Source organism: Rhinolophus sinicus, linkage group LG05 (assembly GCF_036562045.2).
Source record: "Rhinolophus sinicus isolate RSC01 linkage group LG05, ASM3656204v1, whole genome shotgun sequence".
NCBI lineage: Eukaryota > Metazoa > Chordata > Mammalia > Chiroptera > Rhinolophidae > Rhinolophus > Rhinolophus sinicus.
In genome coordinates this window covers 167,653,809-167,672,834 of record NC_133755.1, presented here as the reverse complement: position 1 = coordinate 167,672,834, position 19,026 = coordinate 167,653,809, and the positions used below count along the sequence as shown (strand labels likewise).

Sequence of the window (19,026 nt, the reverse complement as noted above, 5' to 3'; positions counted from 1 at the left end):
CCATCAGCTCCTGACTCTGGAACCCCTTGAGGTTGAATCCTCTCTGTGTGAAGATTTGCCATAACTTGCAGTGTATGTTTGTGCACTTGGACTACATACTGCCACATTCCTGTGTCCCAGTGAGGAATATGGACATGCCACAGGCCAACAAAGTACCAGAGGTATTCTTCTGCCGGAATTTTACCTCCTGACAGAATCCCTGTAGTGGGTGGTGGTTTTAGGAGAACTTCTATACCACTACACTGACCAAATGACATCGTTTTGATGCGCTAGAGCCCAGGGTTCCATAACTTGGACACTTGATATTTCAGACCAAGTAATTCTTTGTTATGGGCGCTGTCTTTTGCATTGTAACGTGTTTACAGAATCCCTGGCCTTTATCCACTAGATGCCAGGAGCACTGCTTACCCCTCACCCCCAACTGTGACAACAAAAACTGCTTCCAGACATTGTCAAACGCCCCCTGGAGTGGAGCACGCAAAATCAAGCCAAATTGAAAACTACTCTGGCGACACCTACACTTACATTTCCAGCAGGTGGTGTGAGACTGACAAGAAGAAGATGTGTCCTGGTCCTCAGATGCCCGTTACCATCTCCACCTGCTCTACTTGCATCTGAGGCTGATGCAGGCCTCCCCCTGAGATCCTACAGGCAAGTACACTGAGGAACTCTCCCAGCAAGTTGAGAGGCTGGCCCTATTCCCAGCAGGTAGAAAATAACTGAACCTTGACCTTGGGCTTCCTATTCCTCCCCTTTTTCACCTCTCCCTCCTTCCATTAACTCCTCTTCACCTTTGCCCCTCTCCTAGAATTGTACTTTAACTAAAGCCTTTTAAACAACTCAAAGAATATACAATGCCTTCCCTTTAATACAAAAAAGGAACTATACAGAGATTTTTCCTTGTATACACAGACTGCAAGGATTACTCAAAGGACACAAAATAAATTTATGTGGTTGCCTATGGAATGGAAGATGTCTGGAAAGGAAGGAAATTTGTTTTTCACTGGATATCCTTTAACATTTTAATTATTTTTTAGATTGTGCATAAAGTCCATTACAAAAAAAAAATAATAAAATTAAAAGAAAATGTTTCAAAACAGAATAGCAAATATCATATATATAGGATAAATAAGAGATTCTTACCTTTCTCTGCAAAATTTAAGTGAATGTAGTATGGCAGGTCTCTTCTGACGTAAATTCCATAAATGTAAGGTGTCATCAGCCAAGGCACTCACAAGAGCTCCCTTAAAAATAAAGTGTCATATATTTTATACAGAACATAGTTTACAAACATTAAAGCTGGTAAGGACCTGCCAAAAAATGTCCTTCCTAAATTTTGAAACTTTATGCCAATAGATTTAGTTTTGAGAAACATTTACCAAACCCAAATTCTAAACAGTAGATATAAAAGTGTATTGTGTGCATATGCATGTATAAAAAGTGTTTTCAATTCTTCAGTAATTTAAAGTATAACTTAATATCTTATAAACTAAAAGTTTACTAGGGTCAGTTGGATATTATGGTTGATTACTAGGAATGCAAAATTAGAGGTCAGACTATAAGTTACTTGGTCACTACTGTACATACTTCCTTCACTTTCACTAAAAGAGCAAAATATGATATGAAGTAACCTTACCATTTTATTTGGCTTAAGACAAATCCTTATGAGTGTACTATTCCTAGATCAAAATTCTACTACTAGAATATATGGAAAATAAAGACAGCATTCAGCACACTATAACTTCAACGTCCAAAGGGTTGATTAATATGATTAATTTAGAAAGTTAAAACATCTGATATTATTAAATACGATTAAGTATGGAGCAGATAATCTCTAGAAGTATGTGAGAATCATTCAGGGGGCTCAGCTACATCCCTAACCTGACAAATCAGAATTTTCAGAGCGAGAACCTATGCAGGTGTATTTTTTTCAATTTCCAGAAGCAATTCTGTTTTGCGAACAGAATTAAAAATCTGTAGACTAAGGTTAATTTATTAAGACACATGAATGTTTTTCCTCAAAAGAGTAAGATATTCTTCTACACTGAGAGAACAAGACAAAAGATGCAATATGAGAATTTATATTAATTTCAGTTTAGGTTATTATAAGAAATCTTGAAATCTCCCTCTTAAAATAAGAGAGCTTCTCATTTATCCAAGAACATTAAAACCATTCTGAAGGCAACATTTACATTAAACGATCTCTCCAAGTCCTTTCTACCTTCAAAATTCTGATGGCTACTCTGCTGTATAACTCTTATTCCTACGAAATGACTAATGGAAGCAGAAATACATGAAGCCCACATATCCTCCCGTTCACTAGAAAGCATACTCTTATCTATAGCACTTTGAAGCAGAGAAATTCAAAGGATTTAGATTATCAAAGATTTGTACTCTTCATTCTTATTTCCACTGTAGTTTCAAATCACATCATCTTCTTTCTGAATATGTTTGCCCCATCTTAAAATCTCAAGGAAGAAGAGAAGATGGAGAGCCAAAATGGCAGTAACTGCTGACCTCCTCCTCTGGTGGTGCCTTCAGCTGTATATACATAGATTTCCCAAACTGCACACAAACAGCTACCTCCAACTGTCACATTTCCATAGCTGTCCCATTTAATATTCATATTTTACTAAGAATTTTTTCAAACAATAATGTTATTTTTAAGTACTTAAATGTAAGACTCAAGCATGTAAAATAGTCATTTCAAAGAACTCTGTGATGAATCCTATTGATGAGAAAAGAGTCCCATAATATGAATAACGGAGCATAAACTACAAGATTTCTAAATTTAGGTATATCGGGAATCAATTTGCAATATTATTTACCTTGGCTCATGTACTCCTTTAAAAAATAATCTTAACACAAGAATAAAGATGGAGACTAGATGAGTGGTTGCCAGGGATTAGGGACTGAGAGCAGGGAGTGTAATTATAGAGGGGTAGCCTGAGGACATTCATTTCCAGTGGTGCAACTGAGCTGTATCTTGCTAGTGGTGGTCATTACATGAATCTATATATGTGATAAAATTGCAGGAAACCATACACACACACACACACACACACACACACACACACACAATAAATGAATGTAGAAACAGGTGGTGAAATCTAAATAAGGTCTGCAGTCTAGTTAATAGTACTGTACTTATGTCATTCTCCTGGTATGACACTGTACTATTGTTACATAAAATGTTGCTATGGGGGAAGAGGAGGGAAGGGTACACAGGACTTCTTTATTTTGAACCTAACTGCCAGTCTAATTATTTCATAATTTAAAAAAAATTAAAACAGTAAAAATAATCTTGAGTCCTCATATATGGGTTCAACAACTTTCTATATTTTGATTTTGTAAACATGTCTATTAAACAGTTCTACAGAGAACACCGAAGTTTTTTTTTCTTTTAAATGCTCCCTTTAACCCTGAAAAACCTACACAATTATGTATTATTGGGATTATACTTTTGCTGAATTTTTTCTATTATCATCTTTAGCTCTTTACACCCATGATGCCTCTCTTAAATCTGACATGAACAAAACATTTATCAAAAGCCAGAGGTATCGAGTCATTTTTTTCTCTCACACACATTTAAGAATCTACTCCATGGAACCCAAGGGCTTAAGGGCAAAATGAATGTCCACAAACTAGCCTAACATCTAAGGACAGCAGAGCCTTTTCTGGAGTGATTTCTTTTCTCCTTCTATGGCCAGTTTTTCCTGCCTGTCACTACTTGCAGTAAACACCTATTCTCAGAGCTCCTTGTACATTTTAAAAACCTGCAAACACACAGTGTATTTTGCTGATAAAATGGGGCTTCTCGAGCTCTTTCCAAAAAGAAGGGCATCATCAATTACTTCAACAAATAAGTGATACAACAAGAACTTTAGACAATAACCTGTTTCTAATGGATTTGTTTCCTGGTTGTATTTCAAAACTCATCAGAGAAATACATTTTATAATTTATAAGCTTCCTCTTTAAAAAATATCTTAATATAGATGTTTATATGTTAATAACTTTGAAGATCCCTGAAATAAAATTTAAATAGAGCACCCTGTACCAAAAATATTTACTTTACACCCCTGTATTTGCAACACTGTTCTGAGAAACATCTCACATTATTTACGCAGCTGTCCATGATGCTGCCTTAAAGTGAATTACTATAATCGCTGATCTGTAAGAAACTCGTTTTTGTTCAAACATTTAAATGTCAATGCATGAAAGAAATCTGAAAGACAAGATTTGGTCCTATTTCGTACATAAGTATGAAAGATTAAAGCAATTCACTAACCTCGTTAATCAGGAACTGGAGCTGGATTACCGCAGCTCCACTGTCGTGCTGGCAATAACATTCTACTCCTGGACGACCAAAGCTGTCATTAATTTCATTAAGGAGTTTACGGTATATGTAGGCTATTGACAGGAATTGGTAAATCATATAATAGACTAATAAATATTCCAATGACCTGATACTCAGTACAAACTATTTGAGGTCGAGATTTCGGTAGGTTTATTAGACATCAAGCTAATCAGCTGGTTTCTTTTGAAAACTGGAACACTGAATGATTAGAGATCTAAAAGAAATAAGAAAACTGCTCCTTTTAGGGGGAAAAAAAGTAATAAAAACAATCAAGATAATATATATTTAATGTACTTTACTCTGGCCAAGTTTTTTTTTTCTTTCACTTAAAATAAAAAACGGAAAAAAGGCAGAGCATCCAATTTTGCCCAAGTCGGCAAACAAATGTGAAAACTAGAAAAATGCCATTTTTGAATACTGCTTTTAGAAAGAATAATCTTTTTACTGGCATTTTTCATTCCAGTAGTCTCATTTTTAAATTAGCTTAGGCTAAAAATATATGATGAAGAAGAACTGCTAAGTCGTATGGTACAACCATTTTCAGTTTTTTGAGGAACCTCCATATTATTTTCCACAGGAGCTGCACCAATTTCCAATTCCACCAACAGTGCATAGGGGTTCCCTTTTTTCCATATCCCTGTCAACATGTTGTTGACTTTTTGGTAACAGCCATTCTGACAGGTTTCGTGAAGTGGTATCTCACTGTGGTTTTGATTTGCATTTCCCTGATTGTTAGTGATGGTGAGCCCCTTTCCATATATCTGGTATGTGTTCTTTGGAGAAATGTCTTTTCATGTCCTCTGACTATTTTTCAATCAGATTGTTTATTTATTTTTTTTGTTATCGAGTTGCATGTGTTTCTTATATATTTTGGATATGAACCCCTTATCGGATGCATCATTTACAAATATATTCTTCCATTCAGTGGGTTGCCTTTTTGTTGTTAATGGTTTCCATTGTGGCACAGAAGCTTTTTAGTTTGATGTAGTTCCATGTGTTCATCTTTGCTTTTGTTTCTCTTGCTTAAGGGAGTATGTCCATAAAGGTATGTCAGATAGTTTACTTCCTATGGTTCCTTCTAGGAGTTTTACAGTTCCAGGCCTTACATTTATTCCATTTTGAGTTTACTTTGGAATATGGTATAACACAGTTTTTCAGTTTTACTTTTTTTGCATGTATCTATGCAGTTTTCCTAGCACCACTTGAAGATACTGTCATTATTCCATTATTATTTATCCAAAGAAAACAAAAACACTAATTTGAAAAGATATATGCATCCCTATGTTCACTGCAGTATTAAAATAGCCAAGATATGGAAGCAACCTGTGTATCCACTGACAGATGAATGAATAAAGATGATATATATTCGTGTGTGTGTATATTCATGTGTGTATATATATGTCAGATATATATATATACACACACATAGATACACATACACAATGGAATATTATGCAGCAATAAAAAAGAATAAAAGCTTGCCATTTGTGACAACATGGATGAATTTAGACAGTATTATGCATGCTAAGTGAAATAAATCAGGCAAAGGAAGACAGATACCATATAGTTTCACTTATATATGGAATCTAAAGACAAAACAAAACAAAAACAGACTCATAGACACAGATCAAAGGGTAGGGGGTAGGGGGATGGGTGAAAAGGAGAAGGGCAATATAGTCAACAATATTGTGATAAGTTTGCATGGTGACAGGTAATTACTACAACTAGTGAGGTGACCGACCACATTGTAAGGTATAAAAATGCTGAATCGCTAGATTGTACACCTTAAACTAATATAACCAGTATAAGGCTGTATACCAACTATACATACATACTGAAATAAAAAATATATATATTGAAGAGCCACATAACTATGGTTCTAATTGTGGAATGATGTTATGTCACTAATGAATGTATCCCTCTTTTGCAATAGGCTTAAATACAGATTAGAATGCAAATTTCTATGATTTTGCATATAATTACACAGCAAATACATGGCGTTTTTCTGTGCTGGGCATTGAACATGTTTTATATATTACTCATTTAATCTTCATAACCTATGAAGAATAAGGAAACTGTAGCATAGATAAATTAAGTAACTTGCCCCAAGTCACACAATTAGAAAGTAACAGGAATGAAATCTAAATAAATATTTTGGCTCCAGAGTTTACTCTTAATTAATAAAGTATACTGAGTAAAGAACAAACAAAACAAAATGAAAAAAACCAAATACTTACAGAACTTACTGTCAGGCACTGTTATATGCCTTTTACCTTCATAAACTTGAAATGAGAAGTTAGCCATTTTAACACGCTGCTATACTAAGCTACATGCTTCACTACTTAATAAATAGTAATAGAAAATACAAAGCAAAATCTAAAAGTAAAATTTCATAGGATTTAATAAAACTATAGCACTTTGGATACAAATTCACATTCAGGTATGAAAACTATTTCTACATTCTATTAACACGTGCTAGGGTTCTTCTTAATTAAAAATAATTGCACCAAAGGTTAAATTTCTATTTTCTATCCACTTTTCCCTTTTGATTTGTAGAAATATTTCTAGGTGATATTTATATTCAAGATATTTTTTCATTTTATTACTAACAATTAACTCTTCTATTATTTTATAAAGTAAGACTAACTGAGCATGTTTAGCCGATAGTACCCTCCTCTTCAAACACCTTGAATTTATTATTATTATTATTATTATTGTCATCATTATTATCAGCAGTAGTATTTTTGCTACACCAATTGCCCAAATGCAACTTTAGGACACTAGATATCAAACTGGTACTACTGGCACTTGGTTGTGCCAACTCACAGAGGGTTGGCCAAGGAAAGAAATGTGTACATCTCTGTTCATCCATTTCTTTTCTCAGATGACAGCAAATACCTTGCCCTGTTAACTGGAAAAGTAAGTCTAATTCAAATTTTCCCAGATAAATTATTCTTTCTGATACCAATTAGCATATTCTATAGTTCCCATTTTATATGAACGGAGTAAAACTTCTCTTATATGACCAGATCAGGATTGATAACTAAGTTAATAAAAAATGTGATCCATTGTGAAGAATCATAAAAATTCTATCTATCTTACATATTATTTTTACATAAAACATAATTTTGCTAATCCTGTGATATTAGCCAAAGACATTTTCTTTAAATGTGCCTCTATTAACTAGAGTTCAGGATAGTTTCTCTTGAATAAAACATAACCATAACTATCCAGGTACAAGATTTTAATTTAATTTTTTAAATGGAACTTCAAAGGTACTGGCAAGAAATCTAAGTGCAGCATCCATGAAGTCTTATTATTTTTTTTCCCAATTGTCTACTCTTATCCACTTAGCATCAGATAGGAAATTTTAGGTGATGGACCTTCATGAAGTTTTTCCAAAGTATTCATCATAGATTTTTAGATATTAAAAAACCTTTCTTCACGCATTTATATTTCATCAGTTGATATAATATTAAAGTGAATTCCTTGATTATAATATCAAATATAACAGACACAAACAGATTTGGGAATACACAAAACTGATTCTTGCTAAAAAAAGAATCAGCAAACAGGTCTTCTAATTTGGGCCTCTTGGGAAATAGCCTGCTGGTCTTGAAACTTCAATACGCTGTGGACATCAATCAATATTTTATTCACAGAAAATGAAAAGTGTCTGTAAATCCAGGAAATCAGTTACATGGAGGTCAAGAAAGGTTTTATTCTTACTCTATGTACGGCATTATTCCAGACCAATCTGTACTTTTTTATGACACTAATATTAATACAGTTTATTTCCAGCTAAGATGATGTTTTCTTAATAAAATAATAAAAACTACTTACGAGTATCTACTAAGTTTCATTCACTGTGTCTTAAATACATAATTGTACTTAATCCTCAGAGTAATTCTGAAAAGTAGTCATCACCATATTTTACAGGTAATAATTCTATGCTCAAAGAAGTGATTATTTTCAAGGTTACTACTGACTTGTTTCCCTTTTCCTTTGAACAGGGTAGTACATGCTAGAACCAGCCCTGAAGGGTCTTAATACTAAAGAAGCTCTACGGATTGGGAAAAAATTTATTTCATAAGAAATCATTACTTCATAATAAAAAAAGTTTAAAATTAAATTTTAAAGAACGAATATTGTTTACATATAATCAAGAGATATTAGTGTGGAAAGAACACTAACTGCAGAGCAAGTAGTTCTCAATCCTGGCAGTATATGAGAATTCCAGTTCTACTGCAAATTTACTAAGCCCAAATTACCTGAGAAGAAGCCTGGGTAGGTATCTTTTGTTTTGCTATTGTTGTTTAAGTGCCACAGGAACATCTGAGGCGCAGTGAGAATTAAGACCTCTACTTTCCAGTCAGTTCATATGTCAGCTCCACCATTATTTGCTGTAACCTGGGGAGAATTATTACACCTCTCAACTTTTTTCTTTATAAAATGCAGACACCTATCTAGTTTAGCTTGCAGAACTGTGGTGAGAATTAAAATCACATAGTGTACTCACGAAAGGATTTATCATTAAATAACGATGAATATTATCGTTATTTAACACAATGTATTCATTACTTTAACAAAAACTAAAATTACCTTACAATGGATATATCATAATGTAAGAAAAATCAATTTTGAATATATTAGTTCACAAAACAGATTGTCACAGATGCAAATATTAATATATTTTCATGCCTATAATGATTATTGCTTCTTGCAGACATGGTTCTTCCTAATATTGTCATTACTAAGTCAACAGTTTTATTAGACAATAAATAAACACTATAACAAAGATCTTCTTTGTAAGTTATTCCCATTTATTGTGGCTATTTCACAAATTAAATGAGAAAACCAAACATCTGAAAATAAAATGAAGAAAAACCAAAAGAAAAGATTACATATTGAACAATTCTGCCAAGATTTTGTTAAATGCAAAAATATTCATTTATTATTCTGGTGTCTGCTCTTTTAAATATGCATTAATCAATTACAAGGCAAAGCTAAAAATGTAAGGGTACATTTCTTGATGTCCGTATATCTTATCTTCCAATTCTGAACTCCAGTACATTTTTTCAAAAATGGTGCGATCTTCCTATTGTAGATACCTTGACTCTGAATTCTTCTACTGCTTACCTATCAAAAGCTATGATGTCTACTTAATCCTACTAGTCATCTTTGTCTCTGGAGTAAACTAATTAATTTATCTGACCCATGGCACCTACCAGGTACTTCCTGCACAGCTACACTTATGGTTATCTATTTTTTTGGGGGGGAAGGAGGGCTAGAAAGCGAGGGAGAAAGAAGGAATTAGGTGGCCTTTAAGTGTATCATCATAGCAGTTAAAATTTATTGAACACATAATATGTGTCAAGCACTATATATGTATTACCTCACAAGAGTACCTCTATTATAAACTCTGTTTTTACAAATGAGGAAACTCAGGTACAATGAGGTTAAATAACTTGCCCACGGTTGTACAGCTAATTAGAAAGGAAGATGAGGTTTGAACCCAGGCAGCCTAACTCCAAAACATGTATCACTAGGCCTTACTGCACACACAAAATGAGAAAAAGCCTATTTTCACATGTAAATGTTACTTCCTAACTTATTTTAAGTCATTTTAAAACTGGAGAATAAACATAGAGGAAATATTTATAATGAATATTTTGCACCTGAGTACATAATAAAGTCAGACTAGTCCAACATTATAAAACTAGACAAATGTAACCTTTAGTAGCAAGTAAACACCATAAAACCAATTAGGCATAAACAATATGCCAAGGAAAAAATTTTCTTCCACACTCATTTTTCATGTTAGTTCATGATAATACATACCTATTAATTTTAATAATGAAGCACCTTGGCCTAGCAGTATAAGCATTCTAATTCTAGTTGAAATTTTGAGATGGCATCCTTACAAATGTCTCCATATGTAAAATGATCAGCCAATAAACATTTTAGAGACTCCAACTATGTGAGAACAGTTCTTTATAAGGTTAAATAATACATTAAAATGAGTAAATAACCCTATCCTCTAAAAGCTCACAGAATCAAATACTATATTATTAGAATAAAGGATAAAAACCATATGATCATCTCAATGGACATAGAAAAAGTCTTTGACAAAAATCTAACACCTTTTCACGATACTCAACAAGAAAGGAACTTCTTCAACCTTACAAAGGGCATCTATGAAAAACCCACAGCTAACATCATACCGTGTTTCCCTGAAAATAAGACCGGGTCTTATATTAACTTTTGCTCCAAAAGACGCATTAGGGCTCATGTTCAGGGGATGTCATCCTGAAAAATCATGCTAGGGCTTATTTTCCGGTTAGGTCTTTTTTCGGGGAAACACAGTACTTAATGCTGAAAGACTGAATGCTTTCCTGCCAAGCTCAGGAAAAACAAAGGATACACACTATCTCCATTTCTATTCAACATTATACAGGATGTTCTAGCCAGGGAAACAAGGCAAGAAAAGGAAATATAAAGAGTCCAGATTGAGAAGGAAGAAGCAAAACTATGTCTATGCATAGATGACATGATCTTATATATGGAAAATTCTAAGGAATCCACTTAAAAACTATTAGAATGAGTAAATGAATTTAGCAAGGTTTGTACAACACAAGATCAATACATAAAAATCTATTGTACTTCTTTACATTGGCAATAAACAATCTGAAAAGTGAAATTAAGAAAACAACTGAATTTACAATAACATCACAAAAAATAAAATACTTAGGGATAAATGTATCCAAAGAAATGCAAGACTTGTACACTGAAAACTACAAAACACTGTTGAAAGAAGACCTAAGTAAATGGAAAGACATCCCATGTTCATGAAACATAAGACTTAATATTGTGAAGATTGGCAATATTCACCAAACTGAGCTATAAAATTAATGTAATCTCTATCAGAATCCCAGCTGTTTGTAGAAACTGACAAGATGATCCTGAAATTCATATGGAAATGCAAGTGACCCAAAATAACTAAAATAAATGTTGACAAACAAGAACAAAATTGGAGGACTCAAACTTCCTCAATTTTAAAATTTAATCAAGACAGTGTGATATTAGCATTAGGCTAGATATATATAGATCAATGGAATGAACTGAGAGGCCAGAAGTAAACATTTAAGATCAGTTGACTTTGACAATGCTACCAAGACCATTCAATGAAGAAAGAATAGTTTTTTCAGCAAATGGTCCTGGGACAACTGGATATCCACATGAAAAAGAATAAGTGTGGACCCCTTTCTCACATTCTATACAAATATTAGCTCAAAATGTAACAGAGACCTAAGAGCTAAAACTATAAAACTCTTAGAAGTAAACATAAGAGTAAGTCTTCGTGACCTCAGATAAGGCCATGGTTTCTTAGATAAAATACCACAAGCATAAGCAACAAAAGAAAAAATAGATAAATTAGACTTCATCAAAATTAAAAACATTTGCGCTTCAAAGGATACCATCATCAAGGAAGTGAAGATAATCCATGGAATGGGAGAAAATACTTGTGAATCATATACCTGATGTGAATTTGATATTTAGTATATGTAAAGGGCTTTTACAACAAAAAGACAACCCACTTTTAAAATGGGGAAAGTATATATGAATAGACATTTCTCAAAAGAAGATATGCAAATAGCAAAAAAAAAAAATCAATGAAAAGATGCTCAACATCATTAGTCATCAGAGAAATGCAAATCAAAACCACAATGAAATACCACTTCACACCCTCTGACTATAACAAAAAAGACAGACAATAACAACAGTTGGTGACAATGTAGAGAAATTAGAACCCTCAATTCTTGTTGGTAGAACTGTAAAATGGTGCCACCACTTTGGAAAATAAATTGGCAATTTCTCTTTAGTAACGAGAGTTACCATATGACATAGCAATTCCACTCCTAGGAATTAAGGAGAGGAATGATAACATACACACACAAAACAGCAAATGTTCACAGCAGCATTATGCATAATATCCAAAAAAGAAGAAAGTCCAAATCAATCAAGTGATGACTGAATAAATAATATGCAGTGTATTTATACAGTGGAGTATTCGGCCATAAAAATAAACTACTAATACATGCTAAGATATGGATGAACCTTCAAAACATCATGCTAAGTAAAAACCGTCATAAAAAACCATATATTACATGACTACATTTGTATGAAATTTCCAGAATAGACAAATTCATAGAAATAGAAAATAGTTAAGTGGTTGTGATGGGTAGAGAGGGTACTGGTAGGGGGTATAGGATTTCTTACTGAGATAATGAAAAAGTTCTGAAATTAAAAAGTGGCAATGATTGCATAACTCTGAACTTAATGAAAAGCACCTAATTGTATACTTTCAAAGAGTGAATTTAATGGTATGTAAACATCTCAGTAAAGCTGTCATGTAAAAAACAAAGAATCAGATTGTATGAATGATAAATAATAACATATAAATAGGCAAAAATAAAAAGATGGAATTTAAGGCAAAAAATGATTGCAATTATTAATGACATAAGTTAAACATACTATATTCTTAAGTGTACTCCCTTTTATCTGGGATTTTAAAATATTTTTCATAAGCAATGAATGAATTTAATTAGCATCCTAAATGAAACGCAGCTAGTAAAAGAATAAGACTACAGTAGACCAGTTTCACAATTACGCTCCTTATTTCCTTCTGCCCTGCATTCAATTTTTAGAGATTTTCACTTTATTCAAGATTTAAGCACAGAAGTATTCAACAGATTAAAAACAACAAAGAAAATGCAGTACTCTCTTAAACAAATAAGACCTTCAATAATATAAAAAGCATTGTTTTAGAAATACATAAAAATCTCAAGAAAAATATAGCTTTTTTAGAAATTTGTATTTCCATCTAATAATTTAAAATACACATTAATCCTTAAAGTATACTGATGAAAATTCAAGAAATTCCCATTTTAAATTATAACAATTGAAAAGTTGGGAAAAGAGGTTTTGATTCCAGACAGTAAGCTGAACAAGTATATTGGCTGTCACTCTGTCCCAAGGACCTATTTTTAAAAGTACAGCCGAAATATTAAAAAAAAAAGAAGAAAAAAAAAACAGAAAAAAAACAACACCATATGAAGGATTGTTTTAGAGGCTGACATTTAACAAGAGAAAAAATAAGAAAAGTTATCAAAGAAATAAGAGAACATATATTTTACTTAGTTTCTGAAGACTCAGAGTCTTCAGATGAAGTACCCAGAATGAGAAAATGAAGTAAGACCCACACTTAAATATACCACTCTAAAATCTCACCACATGAACACTTCAAAAGAAGACGCTATAAACTATCAGGAAAAAGAAACAAAAAACAAGAAGTCACTTGCAAAGTAAAGACTATCAAACTGACAAACTTGTAACACCAGTTGCTAGAAGACAATGAAGCAACCAAGGCCCTCAGAGCTGGAGCACAGCAGTTTTCAGCTTAGAACTCTACATTCAATGAAACCACTAACAGAGTTTAGTAAAAGAAAGACCTTTAGATTTGCAAGGCCTCAGACATCTTATCACTTCCTTAGGAGGCCATTTAAGACTGTGCTCCAATAAATGAAAGGAGGAAGCAAACAAAAAACAGCAACGACATGGGATCTAGGAAATAATTAATTCAACCCAGAAGGAGATGAAGGAAAAAGTCCAGAATAGGGATGTGGTTGATGTAAGGAGCTACACAGCACTGGTCCAGAATGGAAAAGCACAGCGGGGGATGTAAGGAAGGACAGGTACAGGAGAGCAAGAGGGCTCCAGAGATGTGCGTCTCTCCTAGAGAAGCCTGAGGAATTTCAGCCGGGGATGAAAGCAGCCAATGTGTCCGGGTGGGGAGAGGTGGACAGAGGAAGCCAGATGTACAAGACAGGAAATGTACTCATATAGGATACTCCTTGGCTATGGAATGAAAGAGTCATAATAGAAAAAAAGAAGTACGTCCTAATACATTTTCAAATTTTAGAATCAAACAAAAAGTTTCTATTAATGGAGATGACAGCTTGTGGGAAAGGAAAGGAGGAAAGAAGAGTGATGGGTTAATATTTTTATTTTACAAAGTGGAGAGCCAAGAGCTAGTATGTATAGTTAATTTATGGAGCAAGAAATAAAGAATTAACTGTACTAATTAGTGAAAGTAAAAAAGGCAACCAAGAGAGAAAGTCACAATAGTGACATGACTATATTGGGAGGAGAGATACGAATCAAATACTCATTTATCAAGACAGGAAATCAACAGATAATTTCTAAAGTTGATAAATTAAGAAACATTTTATTTATAGAGTCAGCAACATGACCAGAAAAAGTTAAATGGTTCCCGCTGGGGAGCAGGGTAGGCAAGAAGGACACAGCAGGGCACATACTGTTACTTTCATCATAACCCTCTCTGGGCTATTTAACCTTTAAACCACGGAAGTATCTTTACCAATTTAGTTTCTTTTAATGAATTTTTAAAGCAGAGAAAAGTATCAGCACAGAATTAGACAGACCATTAGAAAACTCATCAGGTTTACTTCTTTATGTTACTATATTCATCTAACTAACTTACGCCTCAGTACTACTAGAAACACTGAATCAAGAGCCTCTTGCTAGATCCACACCATAGGTAGGTGAACCCTGTTTTCAGATTAGGCAAGTGGTTTATTGTCCCAGAATATATCTCCCTTTTCCATAAACCAGGTTTCTTTCCAACTATACCTTCGTTCATTCACTATTTTACAGATTTGGGTGGCAATAATAATGGGCAATTAAGGGGGAAAAAAGCAGAGCTTCTTGTACTAAAGATCCTACTTTATCTCCGTGTTTTCCCACCATGTAGCTCCTAAAAGGTAAAAATAGCAAGCAAAAGAATATTTCTCAACCATGTTTGCTTAACCCATTCATTTAATTGTTGAGAACTTTAATGGACATTAGGGGTATAAAATCAGTCTGAATCCTCAAAAGCCTTGTCTAAAAATAGAAATATAAAAGCAATATAGCAGGTAGGTACACAGATACCCCCAAACAGTGCTCATTTTGTAGGTAAGAACTTAGCTTGAAAAGAAAAAAACTTTCCGATTATTTTCACAGTCAGTTTATTTGGACTTTGGCCTATTTTACCCTATTCTATGTCATGCTGTTCTTTTGTATTCCTTATTATATGGTCATACTGCATTTTGTAGATACTTGTTTCCTTCAGGGATCATGTGCTACTGAATTACGTGATACCTTTTGAAAGCTTTCCATACAGGCTACCTAGACTTTTAAGGGTCTCAGGTAATAGGATGAAGAGGATCTTCTCTCTTCACCGTCAGAGCTTGGCACATTGTTTGGCACACAGTAGGCACTCGATAAATACTCATGAATGAGAAACAATGAACGAATGAACTTTAAAATCTAAGAAACATGTTTATGTCCAGTCATATCTTCTTAGGTAAAACTAGTGTGATTTTCAGAAAGCCAATAAAAAGTATCTGGTAGTAGAAAGATGCCTTAGTTCTGTCTTGATCAGGGGACAGGTCTAGAGTGTCTCTAGTATCCATTACATCTCTTAAAATTCCATGAATCTACATTTCCAGCCTGTTCCTTCTATCTTCCAATCATTTGTTAGGTCGGTATTACAATCATAGCAATAACTCCTCTTATTGCTTATTTTCCTTCTGGGATTTCTACTGTATCGTCAGCAAAGTAGAATTTTAAAAAAATAGTAAAAGAAGCAGGCAATGGGACCCTAGCCAGGAATAAGTTCTGAAAGTATAGCTCCCAGGCAAGTTTTCACTGCTGTCACTACCACTGTATATTACACACATATTTTGACAATCTCACTTTCATGAAGAATGTGATAATATCAAGACTGGTAGATACTTAGTAATTAAGATTTTTAAAGATTCTGTATCTTCTCAGAGAAACTGTTCAACAATTTCTGTCAATGAGGAAAAAGGCAAAATACTGACACCATTCCAATCTCTACAGAAGTTATATATTCAATTTCCCAACCTAGGAATGGAAAAATAGAGTAAATACATAATGGAAAACAACTAGAGAACTTTGTTGATATCCTGTGCAGTTTCTGAAAATAGTTTTATAGCCTTCAAAGTTTAAAGACGGGAATAGGGCTAAGTGACTAATAAAGTACCTGACAGTATTATACACTTAATTGTATAACATTCTATGAACATAACTTTCTTTGAACAGATACTCTGATGACAAACCAAGAAAAAACTTTTAAGAGTAAAGTGTTCCTTCCTGCTGCATTAAAAAAAAAAAAAAAAAAAAGCAAACCCAAGAGAGCATAATTTTAATCCATCAGAAACTCTGAGACTCTTGTCACCATTTCTTTTAGTACAGTCTTATACTTTCAGCAAACAGGGTAATTCACATCTCTTTAAGTATTCGAATTAGCTTTCAAGGTGTTGCAATGCTGAACTGACTTACGGCCTTGTGAATAAAAGGTCACTGGATGATTTTTATTTTTAATGACGTAAGTCTTGAAGAGATTTAACCATAAGATGATTTTTTTTTTGCAATAACAAGGTTAAAATCTAAATGGTATCATAATGTGGTCAAAGAATACTGATGTGTCACCATGCAAACTTACCCGTTCATCTATCAGTGGACATCTACATTGCTTCCACATCTTGGCTATTGCAAATAATGCTGTAATAAACATAGGGGTGCATATGTCTTTTCAAATTAGTAGGGTGATGGCATGTAAGGAATAAAAATACCAAATCACTATACTGTACACCTGAAACTAATATAATTAATACTGTATACAAACTACACTTAAATTTTTAAAAAAAGGTAATGGGAAAATAATACTGTTGAAAGCATTCTTAAACTGAATAGAGGATAAGATTTAGCATCAGACTAATTCATTTATCTCACTCAAGATAACATAACCTGTTAAAAAAAATTGTAAAGTAGCAGATTACCAGGAAAAAATGGAAATATGTCAAATATCTGTCATAACGAAGATAACGAGGTGTGCTATAGTTTTATCACCTGTGAAACGCTTCACCTGCCTCCTTCAGCTAGCTGATCGTTGTGAAGATTACCTGCAAGTTTTAGACTAAACTTTTCAGCCTCATAAATTAGACTAACTACAACATGGGCATTTTCTACTGCTGGTTCTCGTGTCCAGTGGTACACACACTGCCAGGAAGGGGAAACACCGTAACTCAAACCTGAACTCCAGTTCCTTTCCATCTTCATGTACATTGCGTACATCACAGTTTCACAGCCCTGTCTCCAAATGTAATGGTAGAGCCAAGTGTCAGCTTATTTCCTCATGCTTATACCACAAATCTCAAGATGCTATGATTACCTTAGAATAGTAGCCTGTCTATAGACGCTGTATTGAACATGTTTATTATCTACCATCTGCCACACTAAGAACACTGCTACCCTGCCTGTCAAACATTTAACCAGTATTTCTCAATTCTGGTTTTACATTATTAAGTATCCATGGAGATTTAAGATAAAAAAACAAAAACCTACAGATGTCAAGCCCCATTCCAGACTCACTGAATCAGAATATCTAGAGAAGAAATCCAAGCATATGTTTGGGCACTATTTGTTTGTTTGGTTGTTTTTTTTTCCAGCTCCATGAATTATTCTAACATATAGCCATAGTTGTTAAAAACAGGAAAACCTTGTGGTATAAGAATAATTAAGCATTATCTTCCATAAAATTTATATATATATGAATGATTCATTAAATAATTTCTCAGACTTCCTTTCTTCAAATGGAATCATTAATCTCCTTAATATCTCATCATATCTTATTTTTCAAACTTCTAATAATCTGCTACTTCTATCTGAACTAGTTTCTAATCAACTTGAGAGAAATATGCTAAAAACAAGAACTTAATAAATCTTTACCAAAGTTTAATATAGGGAAGAACATTTCATTTTTATTTTATGACCTATGAATGTATTTGCAATGCAAAGTCTCTGTAAAATAACAATTATTTACACTGAGTACCCCTGTTCTATCATTTCACCTATTTGACAATCATCAATTTTAAAATCTCTTTTTCTTTCCAGAGGACTGGTCATTATATTTTATTTTTTTTAATTTGAAATTCTGTTTTCAAAGATCTTTCTGAAGATTTTTTTTCACCTATAAAAATATAGACTTCAATTTTCTGGACCAGCACATAAGAAATTTGGAAGTTGTCATTCCGTTCTAACAATAAGTAAAAAGCTGAATACACTAAAAACCAACAACTCATCTTAGATCCATAAGACAAGTGAGGTCACAGGACAAATCGTTGCCCACCAAAACTGCAGAGGCAGGCCAATACAGAGAATCACAATTTACCAAAACAAACCAACCAGCAGACACCTCCACAGGAATCAGTGCCAGGGTAGGAAAATCTAAACTGTAAATTGATGAGCCCCTAGAGGCTTAAAATAGACAAGTCTCAGAGTTAGAAACTCCAGACGGACCCAGTAATGGGGGAAGAGGTCCCCCACACTTCAGTGAGTTTTATCTCCAGGTTCTCAGTGAATATCTGAGAAAAATTCCTTCCTGCTTCCAACAGGGGAAGGAGAAAAGGAACCATTTTTAAATACACTGGAGTAATCCCTGCTTAACACGGTCTGCCCTCTAGAGAGACTAACCAAAGCCTAAACTGCTGGTGGTTTATCAGAGCCTAACTGACCTGGG

At 33.7% G+C, this 19,026-nt stretch overlaps 1 protein-coding gene across 6 annotated transcripts in view; it reads right to left on the bottom strand.

Annotated features, from left to right (window-relative positions):
• STXBP5 (syntaxin binding protein 5) overlaps nucleotides 1–19,026 on the bottom strand; it is a 158,862-nt gene that overhangs the window by 125,944 nt on the left and 13,892 nt on the right. For all 6 annotated transcript variants that reach the window (XM_019746935.2, XM_019746931.2, XM_074333689.1 and 3 more), the window contains exons 3-4: nucleotides 4,290–4,371; nucleotides 1,144–1,244 (exon numbers count right to left, since the gene is read on the bottom strand). In XM_019746935.2, coding sequence (XP_019602494.2) covers nucleotides 1,144–1,244; nucleotides 4,290–4,371 — 183 coding nt within the window. The remainder of the gene's footprint in view (nucleotides 1–1,143; nucleotides 1,245–4,289; nucleotides 4,372–19,026) is intronic.